This window comes from Rhinolophus ferrumequinum, chromosome 4 (assembly GCF_004115265.2).
Source record: "Rhinolophus ferrumequinum isolate MPI-CBG mRhiFer1 chromosome 4, mRhiFer1_v1.p, whole genome shotgun sequence".
Classification (NCBI taxonomy): domain Eukaryota; kingdom Metazoa; phylum Chordata; class Mammalia; order Chiroptera; family Rhinolophidae; genus Rhinolophus; species Rhinolophus ferrumequinum.
The window spans coordinates 44142562-44167448 of record NC_046287.1 but is presented as its reverse complement, the minus strand read 5'-3'; the positions used below and the strand labels follow the sequence as shown (position 1 = coordinate 44167448).

At 47.0% G+C, this 24887-nt stretch overlaps 1 protein-coding gene across 1 annotated transcript in view; it reads right to left on the bottom strand.

Annotated features, from left to right (window-relative positions):
• The window catches only part of FARP1 (FERM, ARH/RhoGEF and pleckstrin domain protein 1), a 282515-nt gene that overhangs the window by 6531 nt on the left and 251097 nt on the right, over window positions 1-24887 (bottom strand). Inside the window, exons 17-24 of the mRNA XM_033103882.1 lie at window positions 18596-18677; window positions 12608-12845; window positions 9085-9215; window positions 4118-4186; window positions 3806-3895; window positions 3029-3111; window positions 2835-2947; window positions 2090-2256 (exon numbers count right to left, since the gene is read on the bottom strand). Of these exons, the coding sequence (XP_032959773.1) occupies window positions 2090-2256; window positions 2835-2947; window positions 3029-3111; window positions 3806-3895; window positions 4118-4186; window positions 9085-9215; window positions 12608-12845; window positions 18596-18677 (973 nt within the window). The remainder of the gene's footprint in view (window positions 1-2089; window positions 2257-2834; window positions 2948-3028; window positions 3112-3805; window positions 3896-4117; window positions 4187-9084; window positions 9216-12607; window positions 12846-18595; window positions 18678-24887) is intronic.

Here is a 24887-nt window from a genome sequence, read left to right as displayed (position 1 = left end):
CAATGCTCACTGGCTTCCATGCAAACTTTCAGCTCATGTTTACACTGTCCCCAAACGTGTCTGTTACTCATTTCTGCCCACACAAGTCCTACAGGAGACAATCGGAGGCGAGAAACAGAGAGAGGAGGACTACGAGAAAGCACATCAAGGGGAAAGGAGCTGCTTGCTTCCCCTCCATCATGCAGTGGGACGAGCAGCCCTGGAAGAACGGGCTTGTCTGCCAGTGAGGGGGGTGAGGATGTGTGGCACCCAAGGAGCCCGCCCCAGACACCAGACTGAAGGCATACGCCTTGGGAGGGGGTTCTGGCAAGGGAGGGATATTGGCAGAGTGACATACAAGTCAATTATTTAACCTGCATTTTTGCCACCTTAAAACCACAGCCCAGGGCCTTGCTTTCATGCCCTGTAGTTCTTGGCAAACTCTTCCTCCAAAGGCCATATAGTAAACATTTTAGGCTTTTAGGGCCAAGAGGCAAAAAGCAAAGAAACTTGTAGTAACCATTCAAAATGCAAAACCCTGTTTTTGGTTCACGGGCTGTAAACACGCAGGGGTGGGCAGGACGTGGCCTGTGGGCCACAGTTTGCTGACCTGGCTCAAACTCACCTGACTACATAGACAAAGGACTAGCTGTGCAGGCCTGTCGCCCCAAAAGCTGGGCTTGAGGTGCTGCTGGGCCGCCCAGGACCTACCTGTTCGCTGCAGTCCTGAATGACATGCATGCCTCCGGGGATTAAAAAGGTTCCAAGCCTACCAAATGCCCACACCTGACAGGACTAACAATACCCACAAAGGTTGGTATAAAGCGAGACAGACAAGTTCTTTTTCACAGCTTTGCACTTCTACCAGCTTCGCCAGACTGGACACGTGAAGGGTTTTCCCCCTCAGACAGTCACTGATGCTTCCTGCACCCACCCCGTGCTGGAAAAAGATCCCTGTCCACCAGAAGAAATCTCTGGCAAGCTTTGCAAACTGTGTAAGGGAAAGAGAACACTAAGTACACTGAGCCTGTCACCGTCCCTGTAGGGGACAGAGGAGAGGGAATGCTCACAGCCACTGACAGGCCAGGTGCAGCCAAGGGAGCCCCACGCCTCGGGCGCGTCCCCTTGAGGATGTTTTCAGAAGCAGGCACGAGTTTTAGAACAGTATAGCCGGGAAATGAGAAAGGCTTCATGGAACTGTGCAGGTCACTTCTGGAAAAGCTCAGAGAATCCCAGCGAGACGTGGTTGGCACATTCCTAATACTGTTGGTTCAAAATGCAAACCGCTATTCTTGGCTCACAGTCTCTTACGTGACATTGTTTCGGCCATTTTGGGGGCCAGGTATCTTTAGAAATTCAGAACTTTTAGAAAGATAATCATGTGCCTCTACTATATGGCTCTGCTGGCAGTGAGCTCTGGGACAGCAGCCCTGAACCAAACATGATTATACGGTGAAACATGAATGTTCACACAAAACACGATGACCAGCCGCCTAACTGCTCAGGTCAGAGACTCTGCTGCCAATGGGACATGAAGAGGACTTCGGGGCTTCAGAGCTTTCTGAATTTGATAATTTTATGGAAGGTTAGAGATTATGGACCTGAACTGGAGGATGCTTAGGGAATGGAGACGGGAAAGTTCTGGAAGAGTCACAGTCACAATCGGGAGGGCACCATCCCCAAAGACAACGCCCAGAGGTTCTTACATGAACTACAGGTGACATGGCCCTGGCTGGTGGCAGCTTTCTGACCCTCCTGCCTCTTTGCACCTGATTTCGGGTGTGTGGGCTGGGGGCGGGTGGCTGCTCCAGGACGTGGCAACCTGGAGCTCTCCATCTACCTGTCCTGGGGACCCGTTTGTAGGCCTCTCTGGCACAGACACACGGCTAAGTCCACAAGAGGAAAGAAAAGGCTGGAGATGGCCCCAGAACAGAAAACAATGATCACTACACAGGCGGCCGTGGGGATGAATGAAGGCCGAGGGAGGCGTTGGCATTCACAGGTCAATGCTCCCCCTACCGAGAGGCCCAGCGCGCTGCTCAGAAGGACAGAAGTCATCGTGCCCGCCCCGCCCCCACACCCCCCCACCCTCTGGGCGCACGGCAGGTACCTCCACGGCCACGCTGAAGTCCACCATGGAGACGCTGGTGTTGCGGTGCCAGCACACGTGCACCATGGTGTTGCCACGGTGAGGGGCCTGGCGTTCCAGGGAGGTGCGCGAGGCGCTGAGGTCGTCCTCCGACTCCTGGTCGGCCATGGCGGCCTCATCGGGGGACTCTGCGCGATGCAGCAGAAGGCAGTGCTTCTGAGCTTTGCTCGCAAAAGCTCTTCCCTGAACCCTCCCAGGAGCTGAGTGGGCCTCACCTCGATCTGGCCCTGGGGACCCACAGGCACCCACCGGGCAGGAAATCATACGAGCAGACGTCTGTTTCTCAGGGCCCCACCCCAGAAGCAGGGCGTCCCACCAGCCCCTGTGCTAGGGAGCCCCTAACACACCTGGACTCTGGGCCCCCCAAGTGCTCCCAAGTGCTCCAGCAATGTGGATGGCCTTGTTTTCTGTCCTGAGACACCGACATTCTGCGTGACAAGCAGCCTGCTGGCCCAGAGAAGACTCTCCTGCTGCTGCCTCACAGAGTTAATCTTTTTTTTTTTTTTTTTTTTTTTTTACTTTGAGGAAGTGGAAGTTCCTTGATTTTTAGCTTTAAACACAAAAGTGGACCATGGATATGAGGTCCACAGGGTAAGGTGACTTCAAATGCATTCCCTCTGTACCACCGCTGTCTCCCCGCTCCATGGTTCACTCCTGGGGCCCTGGGGCCACACATGGCCCTGGGAACACTTCCCTCCACACTTACTGTTGTCAGGGGGGCTGCTGGCGAGGAACTCGGGAGTGGGGCCACTGCTTTTCTCTGCCAAATCAATGGCCATTTGTATGTCCTCAACCCACTTTTCCATCTCAGACCGAGAACTGAAGAAGAGACAGACATCGAGTTTTTAGCCCCCAGCAGGTGAAAGGGTAAACGGGTAAGAGGTCAGGTTCCCGAGTTACCTGGCGGCCACAATGATGGACTGCCGCTGGCCCCGCAGTGTAAGGCAATGGGGCACGCCCCACTCGTCTTCACTTTTCTCTATCTGTGGGATGAGTGTTCATAACATTACTGCCGAGAAGTGAGCGAGACACTCTCTGCATTTTCAAACGTTCACTAAAATGGCTACAGCTTGGAGAACCAAGTTAGAGAAATTACAGTTGGAAAGGTGAGAGAAAGGTCAAAATGCACTGCACTTTTTTGGCAGAGCCCATAAGCTTCCTTTTATCCAACCACTGAGGAGAGTGTGGTTATAAGCCAGGGAAATAATCCTGCGCCGACTAGCCTCCTGTCTGCATCTGCAACCAAGGGCCTCCTGCCTGCATCTGCCAACCAAGGGTCACAAAATACGGAGACCTCGTCCACGAGCATATCTTGGGGGAAGGATGGGGGAAGAAGGACAGGTGGCTCCCTGGTCTAGAAGGGGCTCCAGTACTCCATGTGGATGGTGAGGATTTTCTTTCCGGGCCCCCGGGGCCAGGCACAGGGCAGTGAGGCAAATTCACACCGCATGGCCACATCAGTTTGCAGGCGAGGAGCAGGTCCCAGAGTCCCTCTAGGGGAGCCCTAACAAGGCCCAGCTTTCCCACAGCACCTGTGACGCTCCCACTTCCTTGTCAAGTCCCTTCTTTTCCCTCCTCACTTCACTGTCATTGGCCCCTGCTCCCATTAGCCTGGCCCACAAACTGCAGGCATCCCCAGTGGAGAGCACTGCTGTCGTGCCCTGGGTGCATACTCACGGTCATGCCGTAGAGCGGGAGCTGCCCGTGGACTTTAAACTGATTTGAGGCTGTCAGTCCCCTGCTCGTGTACAGCAAGACGTCATTGAACTAGAGGAGCAAGGACAAGTGCGGCTGAGATGCATGGGCTCCGTGTGAAACCCACACGTGCAGAAAGTATATTTCCAAAATCTTGCATGATAATTCGTTGATCTCAACAACTCCATTGTGAGCAGCTCTGGCTGCTCCCCGGGCCTTCTAGGTGCCCCCCTCAGGCTGCTGAGGCCCGTTCCTGTGACCCCATGGATCACATGGGACAAACAGCTCACTTACCAGGAAGAACATGCGCTGCTGGAGCCCCTTCCCGGAGAGCTTGCTGAGGCTTCCCAGGCGAATGAATTCCTGCAGAGAAAGCAGACCCCGAGTTGGCTGGGAGCGTGCAAACCTGTAGCAACGCAGATTCTGGCTTCCTCACACCGTGTTCCCTTTCACACTAAAAATCATGGTGATCGTAGTTACTGTCTACTGAGGGCCAACCTGCCTCTAAGCTCCTCACCTTCCCAGGAATCTGCAAGGCAGGGATGGACCATCGGCTTCAGTAACAGAGAGGAAACCATCACTCACAGGTTCAATGGCTGCCCATGGTGGGGCTGGTTCCCACCCAGGCCTGTGATTCTGCACTTAACTCTCAGGCCCTCCAGGCTTCCCACTGTGAAGGAGAGGACAAGGTCCCAGCCAGACACAAAGTGGCAGCAGGGGACCAGAAGACAGATAAGCCATACACAGGAGTACTAGAAATAGGGGAGTCTTCTCCATGACATAAAAGTCTGGTTCTCAAAAACTAGTCATAGGGTCCTAGGATAAAAGAGCGAGAAGCAGATGTGTCTAAGGAACTCTTTCTCCTGAACTATAAATTCTTGAGGCCACTTAAAAAAACAAACTATCATCATTTTTTAAAATTGTGGTAAAAGACACACAAAATGTACTATTTGTGACCTGTAGCGCTTTCACAGTTTGCATCCATCGCTACTATGGAGGCCCAAACCTTTTCATCACCCAAAAGGAAACCCTGTACCCTAGTTTAGGCAGTCATTCCCCATTTTCCTTTCCCTTAGCACCTGGCAACGACCAATCTGTTTTTTTTCTCTTTCTGGATTTGCCCAGTCTGGATATTTCATATGACCTGATCATGTAACATGTGGCCTTTTGTGTCTGGCTTCATTCACTAAGCATAATGTTTTCAAGTTTCCTCCATGTCGTAGTATGTATCAATGCTTCATTCCTTTCTGTGGCCAAATATTTCATACGGATGGAGCACATTTTGTTTATCTACTCACCTGTTACTGTGAATGGCATTGCTATAGACATTCATGTTCCAGGTTTTGTTTGACCACCTATTTTCAGTTCTTCTGGGTATATGCCCAGGAGTGGAATTGCTGGGTAATATGGCAATTCTACAGTTAACTTATGGAGGAACCGGTCAACTATTTTCCACAGTGTTGTTTTTAAAACATAGCTGCAAGTTCTTGGACACCCATTAGAAGAGGGGTCTCTGTCCCCTTCTCTTCGATGTGGGTGGGCTGGAGACCAATAGAGGTGACGTAGCATCACTTCTGAGACTAGGTCATAAAATGGCACATAGCCTCTGCTTTGTTGCAGAGGTAGCAATTGCTCTTGGAACCCTAGCTGCACATAAGTTGTAAAACCACCTGGCTGAAAAATCACCCGGCTGAGCCCTGTCCAATTCCTGACTCACAAAACCATGACGTACACTAAAAGGTTTCTTCAGCCTCTAAGTATTGGGGTAGTTTGTTACATACTAATAGATTCCGGGAACACCTGCCACCAGGTTTTTCTGTGCCCACAGTAGCGACTGAGCCAAGAAAAGGGACTCAGCCAACTCATTTTGATTCTATAGACTTCTGCATGGCCCGAGTCAACTCTGCCTTTGGTCCTTTAGGAAATGTGGATCAAAGGCCATGTCTGCTAGTATAAATCAACTGACATATTTTGGAGAGCAACAAAGTAACATATAATAGATACTTGCAGGGCCACAGAATGGATGTTATCAGATATAAACGATATGAGATGAGGAAATGGTGTCTGGGGGCTGCTTTCATCACTGCAGGGTATCAGGGAGTGAGGCACAGTGACCCTCACATGCTGCTATCACTCCTGTTCCCACCTCGCACATGGGTCGCTGCTGGAACACATTCATTTTCTATCGAATCTTAGGGACCTTGGCTTTTCCCTGAGTGGAAATGAGAAGACAGGGTGGCCGGAGGCACTCACTGCAGAAAGAAAAGGGTCTGTGTTCCAGGGGCTTCAGGGGCAGGGAGCAGAACGGCTATGGAGTCAGTCACCAATGTCTGAGGGCTGGAGATGGAAAATGTCTCGTAGCTAGGATGTTTGTTTTCATTTTATTGTATTTTTCAAAACCATGGGACAGGAAAAAAAAAAAAGAAAAGGCCCCCAATATCCTGAAACTCAAGCTGCTTCTTTCTGGAGGGAAAGTCAAAGATGTCCAGGCCTCTGAGTTTTAAACAAATGACTCCCCCACCCCCATCCCCCTAGTCCCTGCTTCCATTCTGTTCTGTTTAATGAAAAATAATGTGCTCCTGTAACTAGGCTAGTCCAGGAAAAACTCTCTCTCAGGCACATAATTCTTAGGATAGAGAAACACCCCCAGGAAGCCTGGCTCAAGTGTGCTGGGGCCTTTTTGCCTCAGGGAAATATCCTGCCTTCCAGGACATGATACCATGACAGAAGGACCTCAGAGACGTGAGTGGGATTGTGCCTGAAAGCTATAAGCCATGTTAGAGATTCGACTGCAGCTAGTTTTGTCTCTAAAATTATCTGCTCACCTTTAAAAATCTTAATTTTTAAAATTCCACCTGTAGACAAATCTGTCAGAGCCTTCCTTTCACGCACTAGGCAGGCTATTTGATCATTTAAAATTAATTAATGATAATCAATTGGCCTTGGTGTGTGGAATGCCCCATTTTAGAACTCGCTTCTTTGAGGGCCTAACCCCTCCTTCCTGTGCTGTTCAGGGTTGACTTGAAAGAATGAATGTCTGTGAAGCCAGTTGATGAGCCAAGGAATATGCAACCTCAGTCGGGTCTGCAGTCAGTGACCAGCACCCCACTTCCAGCCTCACTTTTATAAACAACAATGGCCTGCCTTTATGTAGCATGTGGTGTGTGCCTGACATGTGCTGGGTGCGTACATTAGCTCTGTACCTGAGCCTGTCAATTCAATATTACCATCCTCGTTTTTCAGATGAGGAAGCTGATTAGAAACTTGCCTCAAATTATGGGGTGAGTCAAGGACGACAGAGCCAGTGTTTGGCTAAATGCTTATGCTGCCCTCTGCAGCGCCGTGCTATGTAACCAGTAACATTTTAAGTGTATATTTAGTCTGTTCAAATAAATGGAGGCAGGGGAAGGGAAGATAATTCATATCCATTGTGTTAGTTTTACACATTAAATCGCATCTGATCCTCATGATCTGTGAGGGAGAGGATAGGATCCCTTTGTTATAGAAGGAACGTTCCCATAGGCTGACACATCCCAGCTCTGGGGGAGCTAGAATTTGAACCCAGGGCCACCTACTCCAAGCCAGTGCTCTTTTCATAGCACCATGGAAACCTTTCCTTAAAATAAATTCTTTACATGGTCTATTTGCCATGTAGTATAAATATGCTAAACATTTTACAATGTCCAAAGTTAAGAGAAAATTACATTGATTCCACAGGGCTTTACCAAGAGTTCTGCGTGGATGGGTAAACGTGGTTGTTCTGTGCTGAGGCCTGAAGGAGTCGGCTCGTCAGCTCAGCTGGAGCAAACCCCAGCTTTCATTTCTATCCAGCACTCACCACATAACTCTTCTGACAACTCTTCTGCATAACTTTTCTGGTTGGTTTTGTAATTAGGCTTCCTGGGAAATATACTAAATAGGCAGAGCTGTTCCTTCATCTTCCCTAAGCTACACAGGTTTAAGGTTTCCAGGGCAGCTACCTGTCAGATAAGACGGAGAGCCCCTCGCTTACTGGCAACTTGTCTGAATATTAGGGCAGCTATGCAGCAGATCAGAGGCTAAAATTCCCTTCTGAATCTGGGTCATGGATAGTTCAAACTGGGGGAGCTATGGGAGATAGATCCCATGGAGAGATTTGATGAGATGCATCCACTGGCTAATAGTTTTGATTCTTAGGAAGAGAACTGAAAAAAAGGCAGGTTCTGCTGTATTTTTAACCCTGGTCTGGAAGAAGCGTGTTTCTGCAACCAAGCCCTGCTTCATTGTGGATGAACTACATCTCCCGAAGGGCACTGGGTAGGTGAAGGTTAACAGTGCACGTGAACTTGCATCTCTCCTAGAAGTGTGTTCTGGCTAAAATGTTATTTTAATTCCTAATTAAAATTACATTATGTACAGAAAACTGTATCTTTAAAAAACACTTTTCGGGCAGCTGGATGGCTCAGTTGGTTAGAGCGCGAGCTCTGAACAACAGGGTTGCCAGTTCAATTCCCACATGGGCCAGTGAGCTGCGCCCTCCACAACTAGATTGAAGATAACGAGCTGCTGCTGAGCTTATGGGGCAGCTGGATGTGCACTCAGTTGGTTAGAGCACGAGCTCTCAACAACAAGGCTGCTGGTTCAATTCCCGCATGGGATGGTGGGCTGCGCCCCTGCAACTAAAGATTGAGAATGGCAACTGGACTTGGAGCTGAGCTGCGCCCTCCACAACTAGACTGAAGGACAACGACTTGGAGCTGAGGGACCCTGGAGAAACACTCTGTTCCCCAATAAAAATTAACAAACAAACAAAAAACCTGAACAAACTTTAAAAAGAAAAACAACAAAACACTTTTCATACTTACTTGGGAATTTACAGCATGCTTTCATGCACTAACTTTTCCTCTGCTTTTATATCACCATTTTACCCATTCTTTAAAAAAAAAAAAAATTTATCTTCCATTTCCATTTACGTAGATTTAAAAAAATAAGCCATCTCAAATCCTCTCAGAACATGGTAGGGAAAAAGTAAATGAGCACATCACCCAATGAGAAAAAGCAGAATAGAGGGGGAAGGCTGGCTTTATGTCCTAGCACAAAAGTTTTGAAAGACATTGTGATGTGCAAAGTGTTTTCCCAATTGTCCCCCAGGTGAAAGGAAGCCACTTCAGAAGGAGAATATTTTAACTTGGAGTATGTGTATTCAAAAGGTTCCAATTTAAATCACTCAAATGTCACCGTTCTGGCTGTCCCTCCAATGCTATGAGAGCACAGCAGCTTACCCTCCCTGGAATCACAAGATTGTCGATGCCAATCAAATCTTTCTTGAGTTCATGTAGCTTCTGGAAATTCTCCATCTTGATCATCGTACCGTGAAGCTGTGCCACCATTTCAGTAATCTCTGCCAAAGCAGCTAATGAAGGAAACAGACACAAAACCGGCAGTATTAATGGCAGACAAAGGTTTTTATCCCCCTCACCTTCAAGCTCAGCTCTCCAGGGTAATATCCTCCAGTAGCTGGACTATGTTAGATGCCGTCCTTCTGGGGAAAACACTGCTATTTCTCACAAATAAAAACCAAGTGATTTGCTTTAATGTATTTGCTTTATGTATTTATTTGCTTTACTTTAGTTTCCCAAAAGCATCTTGAAAATGTAAATGACGCCTTCCTGGCTACTATATGTACTGTTCTTCAATGAGAATTGCTTTTGGCACAGAGGTGAAAGCAGCAGGGGAATGAGAATACCTGCGATTCTGTCTCCAGGGCAGAGATTGTTTTGTTTTTACCCCCCTCTTCTGGAAAGAACAGCACAGAGACTGCCACAGAAAAATCTGAGGAAAAGAGGGATCTTGCAGGGAGAGAGTAATTGATAGTGCAGCTTTTTGGTAATGAACACTTCAGTGCCTCCTCCTACAGAAATTATACTATTTATTAAGACAGTTGCAAAGAATAACTGCATCACTAACCTTTATTTTGCAATATGGGAACATCTCCCCGGTACTGAGAGACACCACACAAGTGTGGGTGGCAGCAAAGCCACAGTAGTTGATCATTTAGGTATTTTTGTCAAAAAATAACTTGTCCAGTGAACTGCAATCATCAGAAAATGAAGTACCCCTTTCACCCTAGCATGTGAACTTTGGAGAGGAAGCATGTCGTTTTCTTGCCTTCTCCCCGAGGATGCAAATTAAATGCTTCCTGGCTTATCACAGAATGCTTTGTCTCAGCCATAGTGACAAACCCCCAGGGTTGCTCAATCTTTAGGCATTACCAGCGGGTTCAGTTCAATAAACAATTACTGGGCACGGAATGCTCAGTGGGGTGGGGGTGAGGAGGCGCTAAGAGAACAGGACGGCACCCTGGTCCGAGGTGCTCACGCGTCTGGCATCTTGAGAACAGCGCTCGGCACTCTGCATCCCTGCCGTTCACGAAGTACAGGTTCAGACATACTTTCATTTCCCTTGCCTTTGTACAATGATGCCACCTCATGGCTTCAGCTACATAACAAATACTTTTCCCATTTAATGGCCAAGGATAGACTTTTCTCCCTGGGGACTGTTCCGTAAAATGCAAACTAGGCAAGTCAGCCAAGGATAGCACATGCAAAACTAAAGACGTCCCTCACCCTCCTGGCTCATGTCTCTGTACAGCTCTGAGTCCTCAGAGCTGGAACGGCTTTGGGTCATCCTGTCCAGGTACAGCCAACTGGCAATGCTCATACGACAGAACAAGGTAGATGGGCGGATGTCACCCAAGCTCCAGGGTCAGGCGGGAACCGGAACCAGGGCTTCATGGAGGAGGAGTGCTGTGCCAGGAAAGGACAAGGAGGTGGTAGCAATGACTCCAAGCAAAAGGGACAGAATATGCCAAGGGATGTGGCACGAAGCACCGTGGTTTTTGCCTGAAAGACTGACAGGCTATAGCAAACTGTAACCACATCACGAGCCATTTTTGTTCTCTTGAGAATTGCTAATGTCTTAATTATTTTGCCAAATCTTCTCTTGGGTTGTCTTTTTAAAAACTAATTTGTAGGCGTCTTCTATATATTCTAGATACAGTGCTCGGCATGCTGAGTGAATTTTCTAGAACAAGCCCCATATCACCGTTCCCCTTAAAACCCTTCCTGTCTTATGTTTGCTCTTAGCTTGAGTGAGGTCTCATAGGGTTTGAGACCCCATGGAATCTGGTCCCTGCTTACTTTTCCAGGCTCATTGCTGCTTCTATCCCTCTGCATTCCATATAGAACTTCTACTTTCTAGAATGTTCCACAGTCTCTGTCCCCTTTGGAGCTCTGTATATGCAGTTCCCAACTCTATACTCCACACCCTCCCTTCATCCAGTAGCACTCTAATTTATACTCTAGCCGTAAGCTTAGACATCCTTTCCCTCAGAAAGCCCCCGCTAAGCTGGAAGGCCAAGTCAGAAGCCCCCGTCCTGCTGTACCAGGCACTTCCCTCTCACAGGTCAGTCACTGCCCAGGTACCGGCTTCCGTGCCCACTGGTGGGTTCTATGTGTAGGGGCCACATCTGTTCCAATCTTTTTAGTATATCTAGTACACAGCAGGTGCTCAATGCATATCTGTTACACGGGAGGCTGGTTGGGGGCCAGAGGATGAAGAGTTCTGACTTTAGCCGAGGGAATCAGAGATCATCCATATTTTAAGCAAAGGATTAAGAGATGTATTTAGAAAAGGAGAACACAGGTGGCCTAAGAGATGGGAGGTGTTTATATTAATAATACTTTTGGTGAGACATACAGGCCTGGACGTACTAGTGGGTGTGCTAATTCACGTAGTCTGTCGTGTCACCTGTGAAGGACCCACTCGCTACAGCCTAGGGGGAGAATGTAGGGGATGCAGCAACAGACCTCAGGGCCCTGGCCCTCGAGGGGCTTATGGTCCAGGCCAAGGAGTGCAGACATTAACAGACCACATATCACGAGACAGACGACTTAGGTTCAAAAAGATGACGCGTGGCCTAGTGGGGAAAGCAAGTGTGGAAGACCAGCTCTAACCGTTTGCTAACTGAGTGACACAAGTCCCTCACCTCCTCTGAGCCTCAGTCATATTACCTGTAAAATGGGATAAGAACACTTACGTCATGGGGTTGTTAAAGGAGTAAAGGCGTTAACTTTAGTGAGCTACCTGGCCTCGTATCTGGCCCAGGTGCTGAGCAAGTGGCAGAAGCTAATGTTATCATGAGGCAGTAGGGTAGGATGCTCAGTAACATAGGTTCTAGATTTAGGTTCCAAGTCATTTCCTTTCCAGCTGTGTGATTCTGGGCAGGTTCCTTAACCTCTCTGGTCTCCGAAACCCCATAAGTAAAATGAGCTCACCCGTGCCTTGTAGGCTAGTTGTGAAGATTAAGGGTTAATTCAGGTGCAGTGCTTAGTAAGGTGACTAGCACATTACCAATGCCGAGCAGCAATGAGCACTAGTGTTTATTACAAGCCATTTTCAGAGGCGGGTCCAGGGAGGGAGTGATGAAGTTTCAACCCTGTAGGTAGAGGAAAGCTGCCTGGAGGGGGCTGACTCTCAGTGGAGCTTCTCCAGGGCTTTTTGCACTTAATCACTCAGGGTCAAAGGTGAAAATGCATGCAAAAGGAGAAAGAAAAAAGAGGTCAGAAGGATCACTATCACTTTCTTTATGGAAAGATCAAGAGATAACAGGAAATATTTGACCAGGTACTAAAAGCCAGCACCTGCACGTTGTTTTGAAAACCGGGGACACAGTATCCCAGAGCTCTTCGCCCAAGGAGCCCCTCCCTGCAAGGCTGCTCCTGGTGGCGACCTCGCTTCGCTCACCTCTGCAGTCTCGGAAGTCGGAGTGGCTGGGGGGGTGATGCTTGCACAGACGCTCCAGGACCTGCTTGTAGTGCATGAGCCGGTGGAGAGGGCGCAGGAGGAAGGTGTTGAGCGGCAGGTAGCACACCTTCTGCAGCTCGAAGTCTCTGCACAAGTTCTCCAGCCGCCGGGAGCCCCTGATGCTGGTCTCCAGCGCCTCCAGAGCCTCGCCGTGCTTCCACAGGTGAGCAGCCAGTTGCTGGTGGGGGCAAAAGACAAGGGCGAGGCGGGGGGGGGGGGGGTCCTGCTTAGTGGAACTGAACGTGCGCAGTCTGCCCCGTTTGACTTGTGGAAAGGAAGGTTACCTCCGCTTTTGTTGTTTCATTTCGTTAAATTTCCTATTTTTCACATTTCATGATGTATTTCATTATTTCAATTAAGTTCTCAAAATGAAATAAAAAGCTCTAGTAAAGCGTTGAGTTAAAAATATGTAGGGATTACAAAATAGGAGATGTATACCTTGTATTAGAGGATTCTTTTAAAAACGAGACTGGCAAAACTAAGGGGAAATAAATGAACAGGAGCTCCTTCTCTGACTGCAGCATGGACAAGTGGGGATTTATTCCCAAAGGGCAGGGTGGGGGTCCTAGGATCGAAAATGCCTGAAAGGAAACATCAGGGCGGAGGGGGGATTCTGGCTGAACGAATCTAACAGGATCCTTGCTGAAGATAAGCCAGGGTGACCAGACATCACCGGGGGATAGTGAGAGACTGAGAGACGAGGACCCCCCTGCCCCACCCTTGTCTTTTGCCCCCACCAGCCACCACAGGGGGCTTGTGGTTTTCTTGAAAATGTCACAAGATGACAAACACACCGGGACCACTCAATAAATATAGTTAAAAATATTTATTTCTGTGTAACTCCCCCCATTTGCTCACACAGTAACTCAGTATCTGCCACAAGCTCTGCTCGATTCCAGGGACCTGGATGAGAATTAGGCACGGTCTCTACTCTGCTGGGGTCTGACCAAGAGCCTTTGCTTAACCAAACATTCGCCAGGCTCCAGAATCTTCTCCAGGCCTGTCTGTGCACTTCCTTGTAAATGTTCTTTTCAAGTACATTTGCAAGAACCCTGCTAAGGCATTTTAACCAGAACGCCCACACTGGATATCTGCTCAGCCTCAGCCTCAGGTTCCTCGTCTCTCACTCTCCCCCGGTGACGTCTGGTCACCCTGGCTTATCTTCAGCAAGGATCCTGTTAGATTGGTTCAGCCAGAATCCCTCCTCAGCCCTGATGTTTCCTTCCAGGCATTTTCGATCCTAGGACCCCCACCCTTGCTGCATTCAGAGTTGAGCCCAATCTCCCTCCCCCACTGTAAAATCCCATTGCACTGGTCCTACAGCTATTACAAAGGTCCTGAATAAAGTCTGCTTTACCATCTTTAACAAGTATTGTTGAATTTTTTTTTTCCTTGCAAGTGTGGTGGTGGAGACAGACGCAGGGTAAGAAGTTTGAGGACAGAGCATTAAAGGGAGGAATGACTTCCTCATGGCAGGTGGGGAAACCAAGTGCAAGGGGAGGACATTTCCAGACAGAAGGGCACTAAGGGGGAGGGGGAACAGAGGACACCCCAGGGCTGGAGAACAGCAATTGTCCTTGAGTCTCACCCTGTACGTACTTCCCAGGAGGGGGCTTAACTGCTCTCCGTGTGCTGCCAACTCCCACACCTGCATTCCTAATCCTGGGATCTCCGCTCGCACACTCCAGAAACAGCTAGAAACGCAGTGAGTCCAGACACAAACCCAACACCTCTGGCCCCTGTGACTCTCATTTCAGTATCAGTGCCATCATCAGCCAGAAATTGCTAGATAGAAACGCTGGCTCCCTCGTTGTTTGAATCCTTCACCAAATCCTACCAATTCTACCTCCTAAAAGTGCCACACCACTTCCCGTCTTCGTCGCCATGGTCACTGCTCTCGTTTCGGCCTTGTGCCGCCCACCACTGTAATGGGGTCTCCTTCGGGGTCTCTGCCACCACTCCTCACCCCTCTACCTAACTGCGTAACAGCCACCAAAATAAACTTTCCACACTGCAACTGGAGCACATCGCCTCTTGTTTGGATATGACAAGAGCTCCCACCATCCGTGACAACCTCCAGAGTCTCCGGCAGGGCGCACAGGGCCCTTAGGACGTAATCCCTCTTACCTTTCCATTACTGCCTCTTGCTCTCACCCCAGGCCACCCACAAACACCTTGAATGTGTCTACACGCAGAGCCTCTGCACATGAGACGCCCCTCCTAAGACAAGCACCCCGCCCCCCCCCCCCATCCTTCCGGATCAGCTCTGGGGACTTCCCTGATCTCCAGGCTGAGTTAGGGACTCGTCCATCCTCCTGTAGTTATGCCATGTTTTCCCATCTTAGCCCTTGTAACGTGGTCTTCCCTGCAGAATTTACTTTGTAACTTTAAAAAATATATATAGATTCATAGAAAGTTGCAAAGAAATGTAGGGAGATCCTATGCTTCATTGGCCTCCCCTAATGGTAACGTCTTGCATAACAATAGCACAATATCACAACCAGGAAACCGCCACTGGTACAATCCACTGGGAAATCCAGAGTTTATTTGGATTCCACCAGTTATACACGCCCTCACGTGTGTGTGTATGCATGTGTGTGCACATGCATGAAATGTATGCATGTGTATAGCTTAATGCAGTGTTATCACATGTGCAGTCCCCTACTTGACTATGAGAGAGCATGTCCTGTCACTACGTTCTTGGGGCCTGATACACACAGTATGTGCTCAGCAAAGGTCTACTGTCTGCATGCAGTAATGAGCAAGTGCACCCGTGCATGCGTGTGGCTGAGGCTGGAGTCTTGCAAGGACCTGAGAGCCTGGAGGGTGAGTCACAGTCCAGGCCTGAGTCACTGGAATGCAGCGCAGAGTGTGCGGGACAGGAGAGGGGCTCTGGAAAGACTGTCTAGGGCTACAGTGTGAAGTCGTTTTCATCAGGTTAGAGTTTGGACCGTATTCTCCAAACCACAGAAAGACAAGGAGGGTTCTGAGCATTGTCGGTCTGGCTGTAATATAAATGGTGGTTGGGAGGGTGGCTTGACGGGAGGCAAGGAGATTCATCAGGAAGCCGGGCGAGTCATCCAGAAAAGAGAAAACAGAGCCAGAAGGAGTAATGTGGTAGGAGGGTAAGGAGAGGGGCCAGGAAGCGGAGGCCTGGGGAGACAGACTCAGGCACAAGTTAAGGTCCCAGCGTGAGTGGCAGGCGGAGGGTCAAGACAAAAGGCGAGGACCGCCTTCTTCGTGTGGACGTCAAAATGCCTTCGTGCACATGGACAGAAGCGTGGGCTAGAGGGTCCCGGGTTAGGTATCTCTGACTTTAATGTGGGGATTCGCAGCGTGGACTGGAGGTCCTGACTTGGGCATCTCAGCTCCCTGTGCCGAAGCTCTGGGAACAGCTCACAGGTACTGATGCAGCCACGCTGAGCCCTGCAGGTAAATGCACAGGTGGGAGGACGGGCAGGAAAGACACTGCGCGGTGATCAACCTCAGCATTTTGGATAAAAGTGCTAACCTGGGCTTCTATATCTTCTGCTGCTGCCCTCCACACTTCATAAAAATTCTTTAAAACCAACAATAACAACCACAATAAAAATAAAAAGCCACCAATTCTGCCAGTGGCTCTCGAGCCTCTCCATCTATTTTTATTTGCTTGCACAGAGCTCCGTGCTATAAACGTTTGTGGCATCAGCATAATAACTAAAATGCCAGCACAGCCAAGGAAGCTGACTAAATATAAAAATGCCAACTCACTAGACCAAGGAGAAAAAATTGCTATGAGCGGAAATCAGGTGTATTTTTAGGTTTTAGGTGCTACATAACCGAAACGGAGGGCGGATGTCTACCGAATGCAGTTCTTCAGGAGAGAGGAGTGGGGGGACGTCAGCAGATAGGCCACAGAGGGCCACAAAGGAGAGCTGGTGACAGGAACACTCTATGGACTGTCCCTGAGGGGGTGCGGAATGAGCTGGCGGGTGTCTGCTGTTGTCCCCAGACACGCATGACGGAGTCCAAACCTCCTTGAAGGGAGTAAGGGCAAGCTTATCATCTCAGAGGAAGGGGAGCACTGTGAGAAAAGGCAAACACCAAAGTGGGCTGAGGAAAAGTGCAGAACACGGGAAAAGAGGCTTCCTGCGAGGAAAATAACTGGGAAGTACAACAGTAATGAAAACATGCCATAGAAGAGAGAACAAAGGATATTTTTAAAAAGTGACAAAAGCCAGCCTGAAAAGGCTACAAAAGGATTGCAACTACATGACATTCTGGAAAAGACCAAACTATGGAGACAGGAATAGATCAGTAGTTGCCCGGGGTGGAAGTGAGGGCGGGATGGAGCACGGAGGATGTTCAGGGCAGTGAAACTCTCCTGTGTGACACTGTCATGGTGGGTATGTGACATTATGCACTGGCCAAACGCATGGAATGTACAACACAAAGAGCGAATCCTACTGTAAACTATGGATTTAATTAATCATAATGTATCAATATTGGTTCATCTTTGTAACAAATGTACCAGGCCAATGCAAGAGGTTAATATTGGAAACTGTGTGTGGAGGGGGGTGTGGAAATATGGGAACTCTCTGTATGAGCTTTCTGCTCAATTTTTCTGTAAACGTAAAATTGCTCTAAAAAATAAAATATATTAATTACAAAAAACCACCATGAAAAGTGAAGAGAGATGTTTCTGTTACATTTGAGTTTTGTACACCAACCTTACTTGTGGCATCAATTGTAGAATATATTAGATAATTCTTGCTCTATTTCTTTTCCTTTTGCATAGGATTCTGCAATCCTGAGCGCTCCCTGGCCCCTCTCTAATATTGCTCAGAGAAGGGTGTGTTGCTGTTTAAACACCATGATAAAGCAAGCAACAGCTCAGTCTGTTAAATAATATCTTGAACTTTGTTAAGAGAAACAGTAAATTTCTTGAGTAGTTTTAGATCCTATCTTTTCAGTGCCGTGCACCCCTTCCCCGGAAATCCTCCCCTTGTCCTATCTCATGAGATATGTAATTCTAAGGGGGAAAAATTAAACACTATATAACTTAGCCAGATTCTTGGAATTAATTCAAACCCCAACAGTAACTTTTATTCTACTAGTGCCTTATACATAGTAGGTACTCAGCTAGTATTGGATGGATGGATGGATGGATGGATGGATGGATGGATGGATGGATGGACGGACTGAAAATAGTGGCAGTTTGAGCAACCTTCCTCCTTTAGGGGGTTATTAGCTTGTTCCGGGCAGTTATTAGTTAAGGTTATTCGACAGGCTCTGGAAAGTTGAGATATAGGAAGATTGCTTTAAAATGAGAATATAGATAGATTTGTTTTCAAAAGATAAATTGTGTGAATGAAAACATTATATTAAAGGAATTATTAATGGATTAAAATGAAAATGAAAATTTGAGATATAAGGGATGGGACAGATTTCAAAAAAGGCAGAATATTGGTTCAACATGTGTTGACTTCTTTGGGTATATTTTCACTCTTTTGTAAATATCATCGTAGACATTGCTGGATGGTTAAAAATATATTTGCCATGTACAGGGATTTTTTAAGTCATAGAATTGACTAGAATTCCTATATAGCTTTGAATCTAATATTTTTGTCATGCTTACAAGAAGCCAAAACAACTGACTAAAAACGAAATGCTCAGTCAACCCATGTTTTTTTCCTAAGTAATTTTTTTAAAAACAAGTTTTGAATGACCTGTTCACAGAAAATACTGGTGGTTTTGGTTACAACACAGAGCTTTGGAAGAGAAAAAGTACGAAAAGTGCTTCCTCCAAAGTGACTAGATTTTCTGTTTTACCCGCGGTGTTAGGTGTGGACTGTCCCATCGTGGAAAGGGATCACTACTGGCTGCCTCTGGCAGCCTCTGCATTATTTTCCCAGGACCCTGCTCTGCCCAAATCCCAAAGCAGCTCACCTTCATGGCCTGAATGTTCTTCAGCATGACGTCTCCGATTCTTTGGTAATCCATTCTGATGTGGGCATTTGAGCGGCCTTCCCTGAGAGCAGAGGGGAAGAGTTGAAACCAAAGCATTAGCACTGAGTACATGACCTGAAAATGTCCCGGCCCTAGATTACAAAATATCAACCTTTAGGTCTTCCTTTCCAATTGACTATTTGGACCTCTCCCATCTCTGGGTGTCACAGAATGTTAGCCCTGGGAAGAAACTTTGAAATGACCTGTCATTCTACAGACCAAGAATTCCACGTGTGCTTTGAAAGAGACAGGAAAAGACCATTTACTGATCATTTTAATTTGGTCTCATTTTACATTTTCCTTTCTATCCACACTTGGGTGATGTTAACGTCGTTAGAAAAGCATGGAGACCACTTGTAGTAACTACCGTGTTTCCCTGAAAATAAGACCTACCTTGAAAATAAGTCCCAGGTAAGATCGTCAGCCAGACGGACGCATTTAGTACTTATGACGATGTTCCAGAAGAAGATGACATGACTGTATCTGAATACATGTAGATTGTTGTACATGAAAAAATAAGACATCCCCTGAACATACGCCCTAATGCATCTTTTAGAGCAAAAATTAATATAAGACCCTGGTCTTATTTTTGGGGAAATACGGTAGCTCGTTAAACTGAATCCATCCCATAGATTGGGAGTAACAGACACTTGTCAGAAGCAAGACAGCCTCAAAATCAAGATTTCTGCTCCCAAGAGCCCTGTAGCCTGAAGCAGACAAAGAGCTGAGTGAAAAGCCCTTGGGAGGAGAAAAATATAAAAGAGAACGTGCAGGAGAGTGGGGAAGATGATCCAGAGAGGGCAGGGTGAGGGGAGGGACCCGGCTCTCCCCAGAGTAACTGGGGGCAGATGACAGAGATGTGGGCATCTTCACTGGAGCATTGGGTATGTATTCATATTTCTTATAGCTTATTGCTTTAGCCAACGCTGATAGTCCAGGGGCTTAAACAGCAAGGAGAAAGATAACAATGACGGTAACTTGTGCTTAGTGAGAACTGTCCCCTGTGCCGAGCACGTTACAGGCACCAACTCATGTAATGCTCACGGCAGCCATGAGGCATTAATCACCCTCACTCAACAGTTAAAGACGCCGAGGCACAAAGGAACCACGTCACTTGTCTAATGTCAGGTATCACGAGATAGTGAGCTTTGTACTTGAGCCCAGGCATCTAGTTTGCGTCTACACTCCTAACCATCCTATATACCAGCGCTCATCTGTGAACTTCCCCGATGACGAGCAAAGAATTTCTCGGATTAAATTAAAACGTGATTTTTCAAAAACGAACCAGCCTAATACCTTTGAACCAACTGTTCAGGATAGCTAGAAGCCAATTTAAATGAAAGGGATAAATTAAAAAGAGAAAAGGTGACAGTCAGGGTATGAGGCTTCCAGTTGGAAGTGGGAGGTGTTCAGAGTGGAATAACACACCTGCAACCCCAGTCACGATGACGGCGATTTACGCCCTACAGATGCCATCCCTAACATGCCTTCAGCAATGAGAGGAATGAATTCCATCTCAGTGGAAGCAGGCTGAGCATTTGGAGCCTTCTAGAACTGTTGTCTCAATCTCTGATTCATCAAGGATCTCGGGTGGGGAGAGGAAGGTGGGGGAATACACATAATGAAGCAGTTGGGGATAGAAAGGTCAGGGCAGATAGACACACGGCACAGGCTGGCTACTCACGTAGCTCCTGGCTGCCCACACCACGTGATGTATTGCACTGGTTCTAACTAAACATATATTATAAGTTGCAGGGGAGACAGAGCACCCAGACCCATTAGGCAATTTAAGCTTCTCTAAAACATAAGATGAGAGAGAGAGCATCCATTATGCCCTCAGTCCCTTTCTGGGTCTTCAATGACTCCTCTAGGCTCTGTCTTTCTGGAACCTTCCATGCTCTCCTACCCCGACATAGCACTCCTCAATCCTTCCGCTTCTTCTTGGCTGCCCAAAGGAACACTGTTGGCAGATTGCTTTATTTACTACTTACTTCTCCGCATTGAAACATGGATTCTATCCTCACCACTCCTGCTCTTCGTCAATCTCTCTGGCCTAAGTTGACCCCAAACTTCCTGGTACTCTGCTCCTTAGCTTCTGGAAGCCTCTTTCTCCAGGCTCCCTGCCTTCTCTTAGGTCAGTTCTTCAGGGCTCTTTGCCAACTCCTCCTCTTCAGGCTACTCCTAAGATGTCTGTGTTCTTTGGGAATCCATCAGTGGTTATCTTCTCTCTTCACTTTCTACTTCTTCCTGTGCCATTCCTTCTATTCCATATGGTTTCAATTCATGATGCCAAATCTATACCTAAATGTTCTTTGTAGCGATTGACCCAGGTACTGTATTTCTCACACCTTCCAGAGGGTTCCACATGAATTACCCCACAGGTATCTCAAACTCAAGATGCTCCACACAGAGTTCATTACCTTGTTGCCCAAACCCAATCCTCTTCCTCCATTTTCCTCCTTAGTGATGTACCTGTTCTATCCCACTCTCAAGCTAGGGACTTATTATCCTCACTTGTCTGTCTCTTGTATTCTCACCCATAGGATCAAATTCTCCCCCAGAACGGAGAATGCTCGAGCATCTGACTTAGACTCAGGCTCCGGTTTGGAGACAGCCCTCAGCCCACTGCTAATCACTGCACAGTATTCCACCCGTCAGCTGCAGGGCTGAGGCACCTCTGGATTTGGCAAATGGTTAATCAAATCACTGTTGAGAAGTGTATCGGTTGGGCATTCTCTTGATCCTGATGTGTGACTGGGTTTGGTTGACACTTTACTGGTTGCCCTTGTCTTTACCCCTGGGAGCAGAAAGGAGCTCGAGTCCCAAATAATGGAGACTTTCTGGTGTTTAGAACCTCTGACCACCCTCCTGCACCTTCACCCTTAAGTGATGCCCTTTTCGGAGCTGGAAAGTTCTCCTTTTCCCCTCTGCCCCGTACGCCTGAACAACAAAAGAGGACCCAGCTATTGAACCAGAATGACTTGATTTTGACTAAATGCCATACATTAATAAAAGAAGGCAAAATACAATTTAGACTTGATTTGCGGGAATGTAGTTATTATCTGGAACTTAAATAATTGACCCCCAAACTTTCAAATGGGCATGCTATTTGACAATGCACATAAGAAAAGTCTTTAGTTAGTTCAAAAGACGTAGTTTAGACATTTTCGTGAGAGTCCTCTGGATTAGGTGGGCAAGGGGAGAAATGGGGTCTCTGGCTTACATTCATTACGAGCAATTTCCTCCCTCTCATAGATAACGCCCTGACCCAAGGGAAAATGAAGTGCTGGAAAGCTGACACTGGGGGAGGGGTACAGAGCAGTGGTGGAAGCCAAACTTCACTGACTTCACTTCCTTTCTTCTTTTGCCAAGTATTTATTAAAAGAAAATGTACTGATATTAAAAACCCAGGACTCAAGGGGACATTTTTCCTGCATTGGCTTGCTAGCAGAACCCTATCTGTTTCTCTCAAGTCTTTAACCTCTTCACTTTCATGGTCAAAACTGCTCTGGGACTGTCCCCTGGGATACAGGGAAGCCACTGATATGAATAAATTCAAAGGGGGCAGCTCTAAGGGGTGTTGGGAAACCAGGCTGGGGCCTCTGAAGTTACCGTGACCATTGCTGTGGCAAAAACCCAAAACTCCTGCTGCCTCCTATAGAAAAGCCATTACGTTTTTACTTGCTCTACATGTGAATGCCACCAAGTCTGCAAGTCCAAAGCATTTGCTTTATTACGAAGAGCTAAAAGGTCATTTCATTATCCAGAACATGAAAAAGTAATTATAACTCTCCTGGAACATCCTCCGGATGTTAACCTCCCAAGAAAAGGGGCCTTGTTTGGAGGACAGGGCCACATATTTGTCTGTGTAATTACCACACAGCAACAAAGCTGAAAATTGTTTTGACAATTTCGTTTCAGAAACCCATGTAGGTATTAAGAAGCCTCCTAGATGCTAAATTCTGACCCGTGCATCATGACTAATGCACTCCCAGGATCAACTACATGGGATCTCAGCACAGGGATGAAAACACACACACACAACCCTCCCCCTCATGAATCTCTGAGTCTTGGACCCTCTGTAAATACTTCATTTACCACTATGTATGTATCTGGCTTTGGATCTGGGTGCTCCCTGGCCCTGGGAAAACAGATTTAACTTTGTGAAGCCTCATTTGCAAAACAAACACCACATCCATATTCTTACTATTTCCTGTGATTTCTATGATTCTAAATGAAAAAGTCTGTAGTTACACACATTTGTGTATCTATGTAAGTAAAAAGATAATTAGTGAGTAATTGAGTAAAGACAAATATGTAAGGTGGGGAGAGTGGCTGGGTTTAAAAAGGAAACAAATTAGCCAGAGTAATAGATTACAGTCATGTGCCCTTTAACAGGGATACGTTGTGAGAAATGCGTTATTAGGTGATTTCATCATGGTGTGAACGTCATATTGTGTGCTTACACAAACTAGATGGTACCGCCACGACACACCTAGGCCGTGTGCTCCTAGGCTACAAACCTGTACAGCGTGTTACTGTACAAAACAGCACGAGACTAAATCGGCACAAGAGAACATGATGCCATCAAGTGACGCAGTGAACATGGGAGGTAGGAGGCTGCTGCGAGCGGAACACAGCATACTGTTTGCCAGCAAACTTTTTTAAATACGCTGAAAGAATATACTCTAAAATAATGCCAGAAAGTACAGCATAGGAAGTACATAAACCACTAACATAGCCATTTATCATCCAGGATTACGTATTGTACACAATTGTATGTGCTATCACCACAGACATGTGAGTAATGCCTTGTGAGGGGACAGTACGTCACGGGGTGACAGGAGTTTTTCAGCTCCATTACAACCTTACGGGACCACCAGCAGGTATGCAGCCCACTGTTGACTGAAATGTCACTATGCAGCACGTGACTTATATCTATTAGCCACATGTAATATTAATTTATACATATATTAATTTATATATATAAAACTTTATATATATATATATACACACACATATACAATGTATTAGCCACATGTAATATATGTGGATTTCAATATTCTTTGATGGATTTCAATGTCCTCTGAAATCCCTGGAGAGAACAACCTCATCAATTGGAGTATTAATTCAGATCCCCACTTGGGAGGAATATGTTTGTGCAAGAGGTGTCCTCACTAGGCCAGGGCCCTCCGGTTTCCCTTTGCAGCTACAGGGAAGAGATTCATCCCGTCCACTGGTGCCATCGGCACACAGCGCCTCCCATTTTCAGCCATCTCGTGCCCATCCATTAAACTACTGGCTTGCTTAAAGCTATGGCTTTTCTTCTTCTGAGGTTTAATACCAGAAGGTTCTGAGGTTTAATACTAGGTCCAGTGTCATAAGAGGAGCGACAGTTACAACCCACTCACGGGCAGGCTTGATAGGACCCAATGAGACCCGACGTAGTTGCCCCGGTTCACTTCTGTTAACGAGCCACATATGAAAATGCAGCAAGAGCCATTTCACACTCTTCAGTGACCTGGAGAGTGACCGCTCGTAAGTAGTTTTCCCGCAGAAACCCACCTGCGATTCAGACAATTGGAAACAATCGTTTTTGTTTTTCTAAGAACAGAAGCTTGTTCTCAAAGCCCAGGGGGCCATGCAGTCAGTCAGGAGTAAAGCAGAGAATCCAAGAAAAACCAGCTCCCATATATGACTGAGAACGTGTGATTTTACTCGTGTTAAAAGGACATAGTCACCAACAACCATCACGCCTGGAGCCTTACGCAGACAGTGGAGAGCAGGGTGGGGCAGAACATAGGGGGGAAAAAAAATCACATTGTCCTTGAGGCATCTTTCTTGCCTTCGAAACAAACGTAAACTTTTAAACCTGAAATAAATTGATATAAGTAAATATACAAGTGACTCCCCCTCGTGCTATACCCATATCCATATCTTGTCCTAACTGCCTTCTAATCTTTCTCTCATTGTGTATTCTTCCAAGCTGTCTTACAGGTAGACCTCGCTGCCTTGTCTCCAACGAGCTTCACTCTTGTTTATTTTGAGACCAATGATTTAAAACCGTTTGTGCACGGTGTCGGGGCACGGTCTTCCTTGGGAGAGGAAGACTGGGTCCATTCCTCTTTCTTCTACTCCAGAGCTCGTCACATTCAAGCCTTTAAAACTATGCTGTCCAAACATATCCATATACGGTTATTTAAATTTTAAGTTTACTTGAAATGAAATTTGA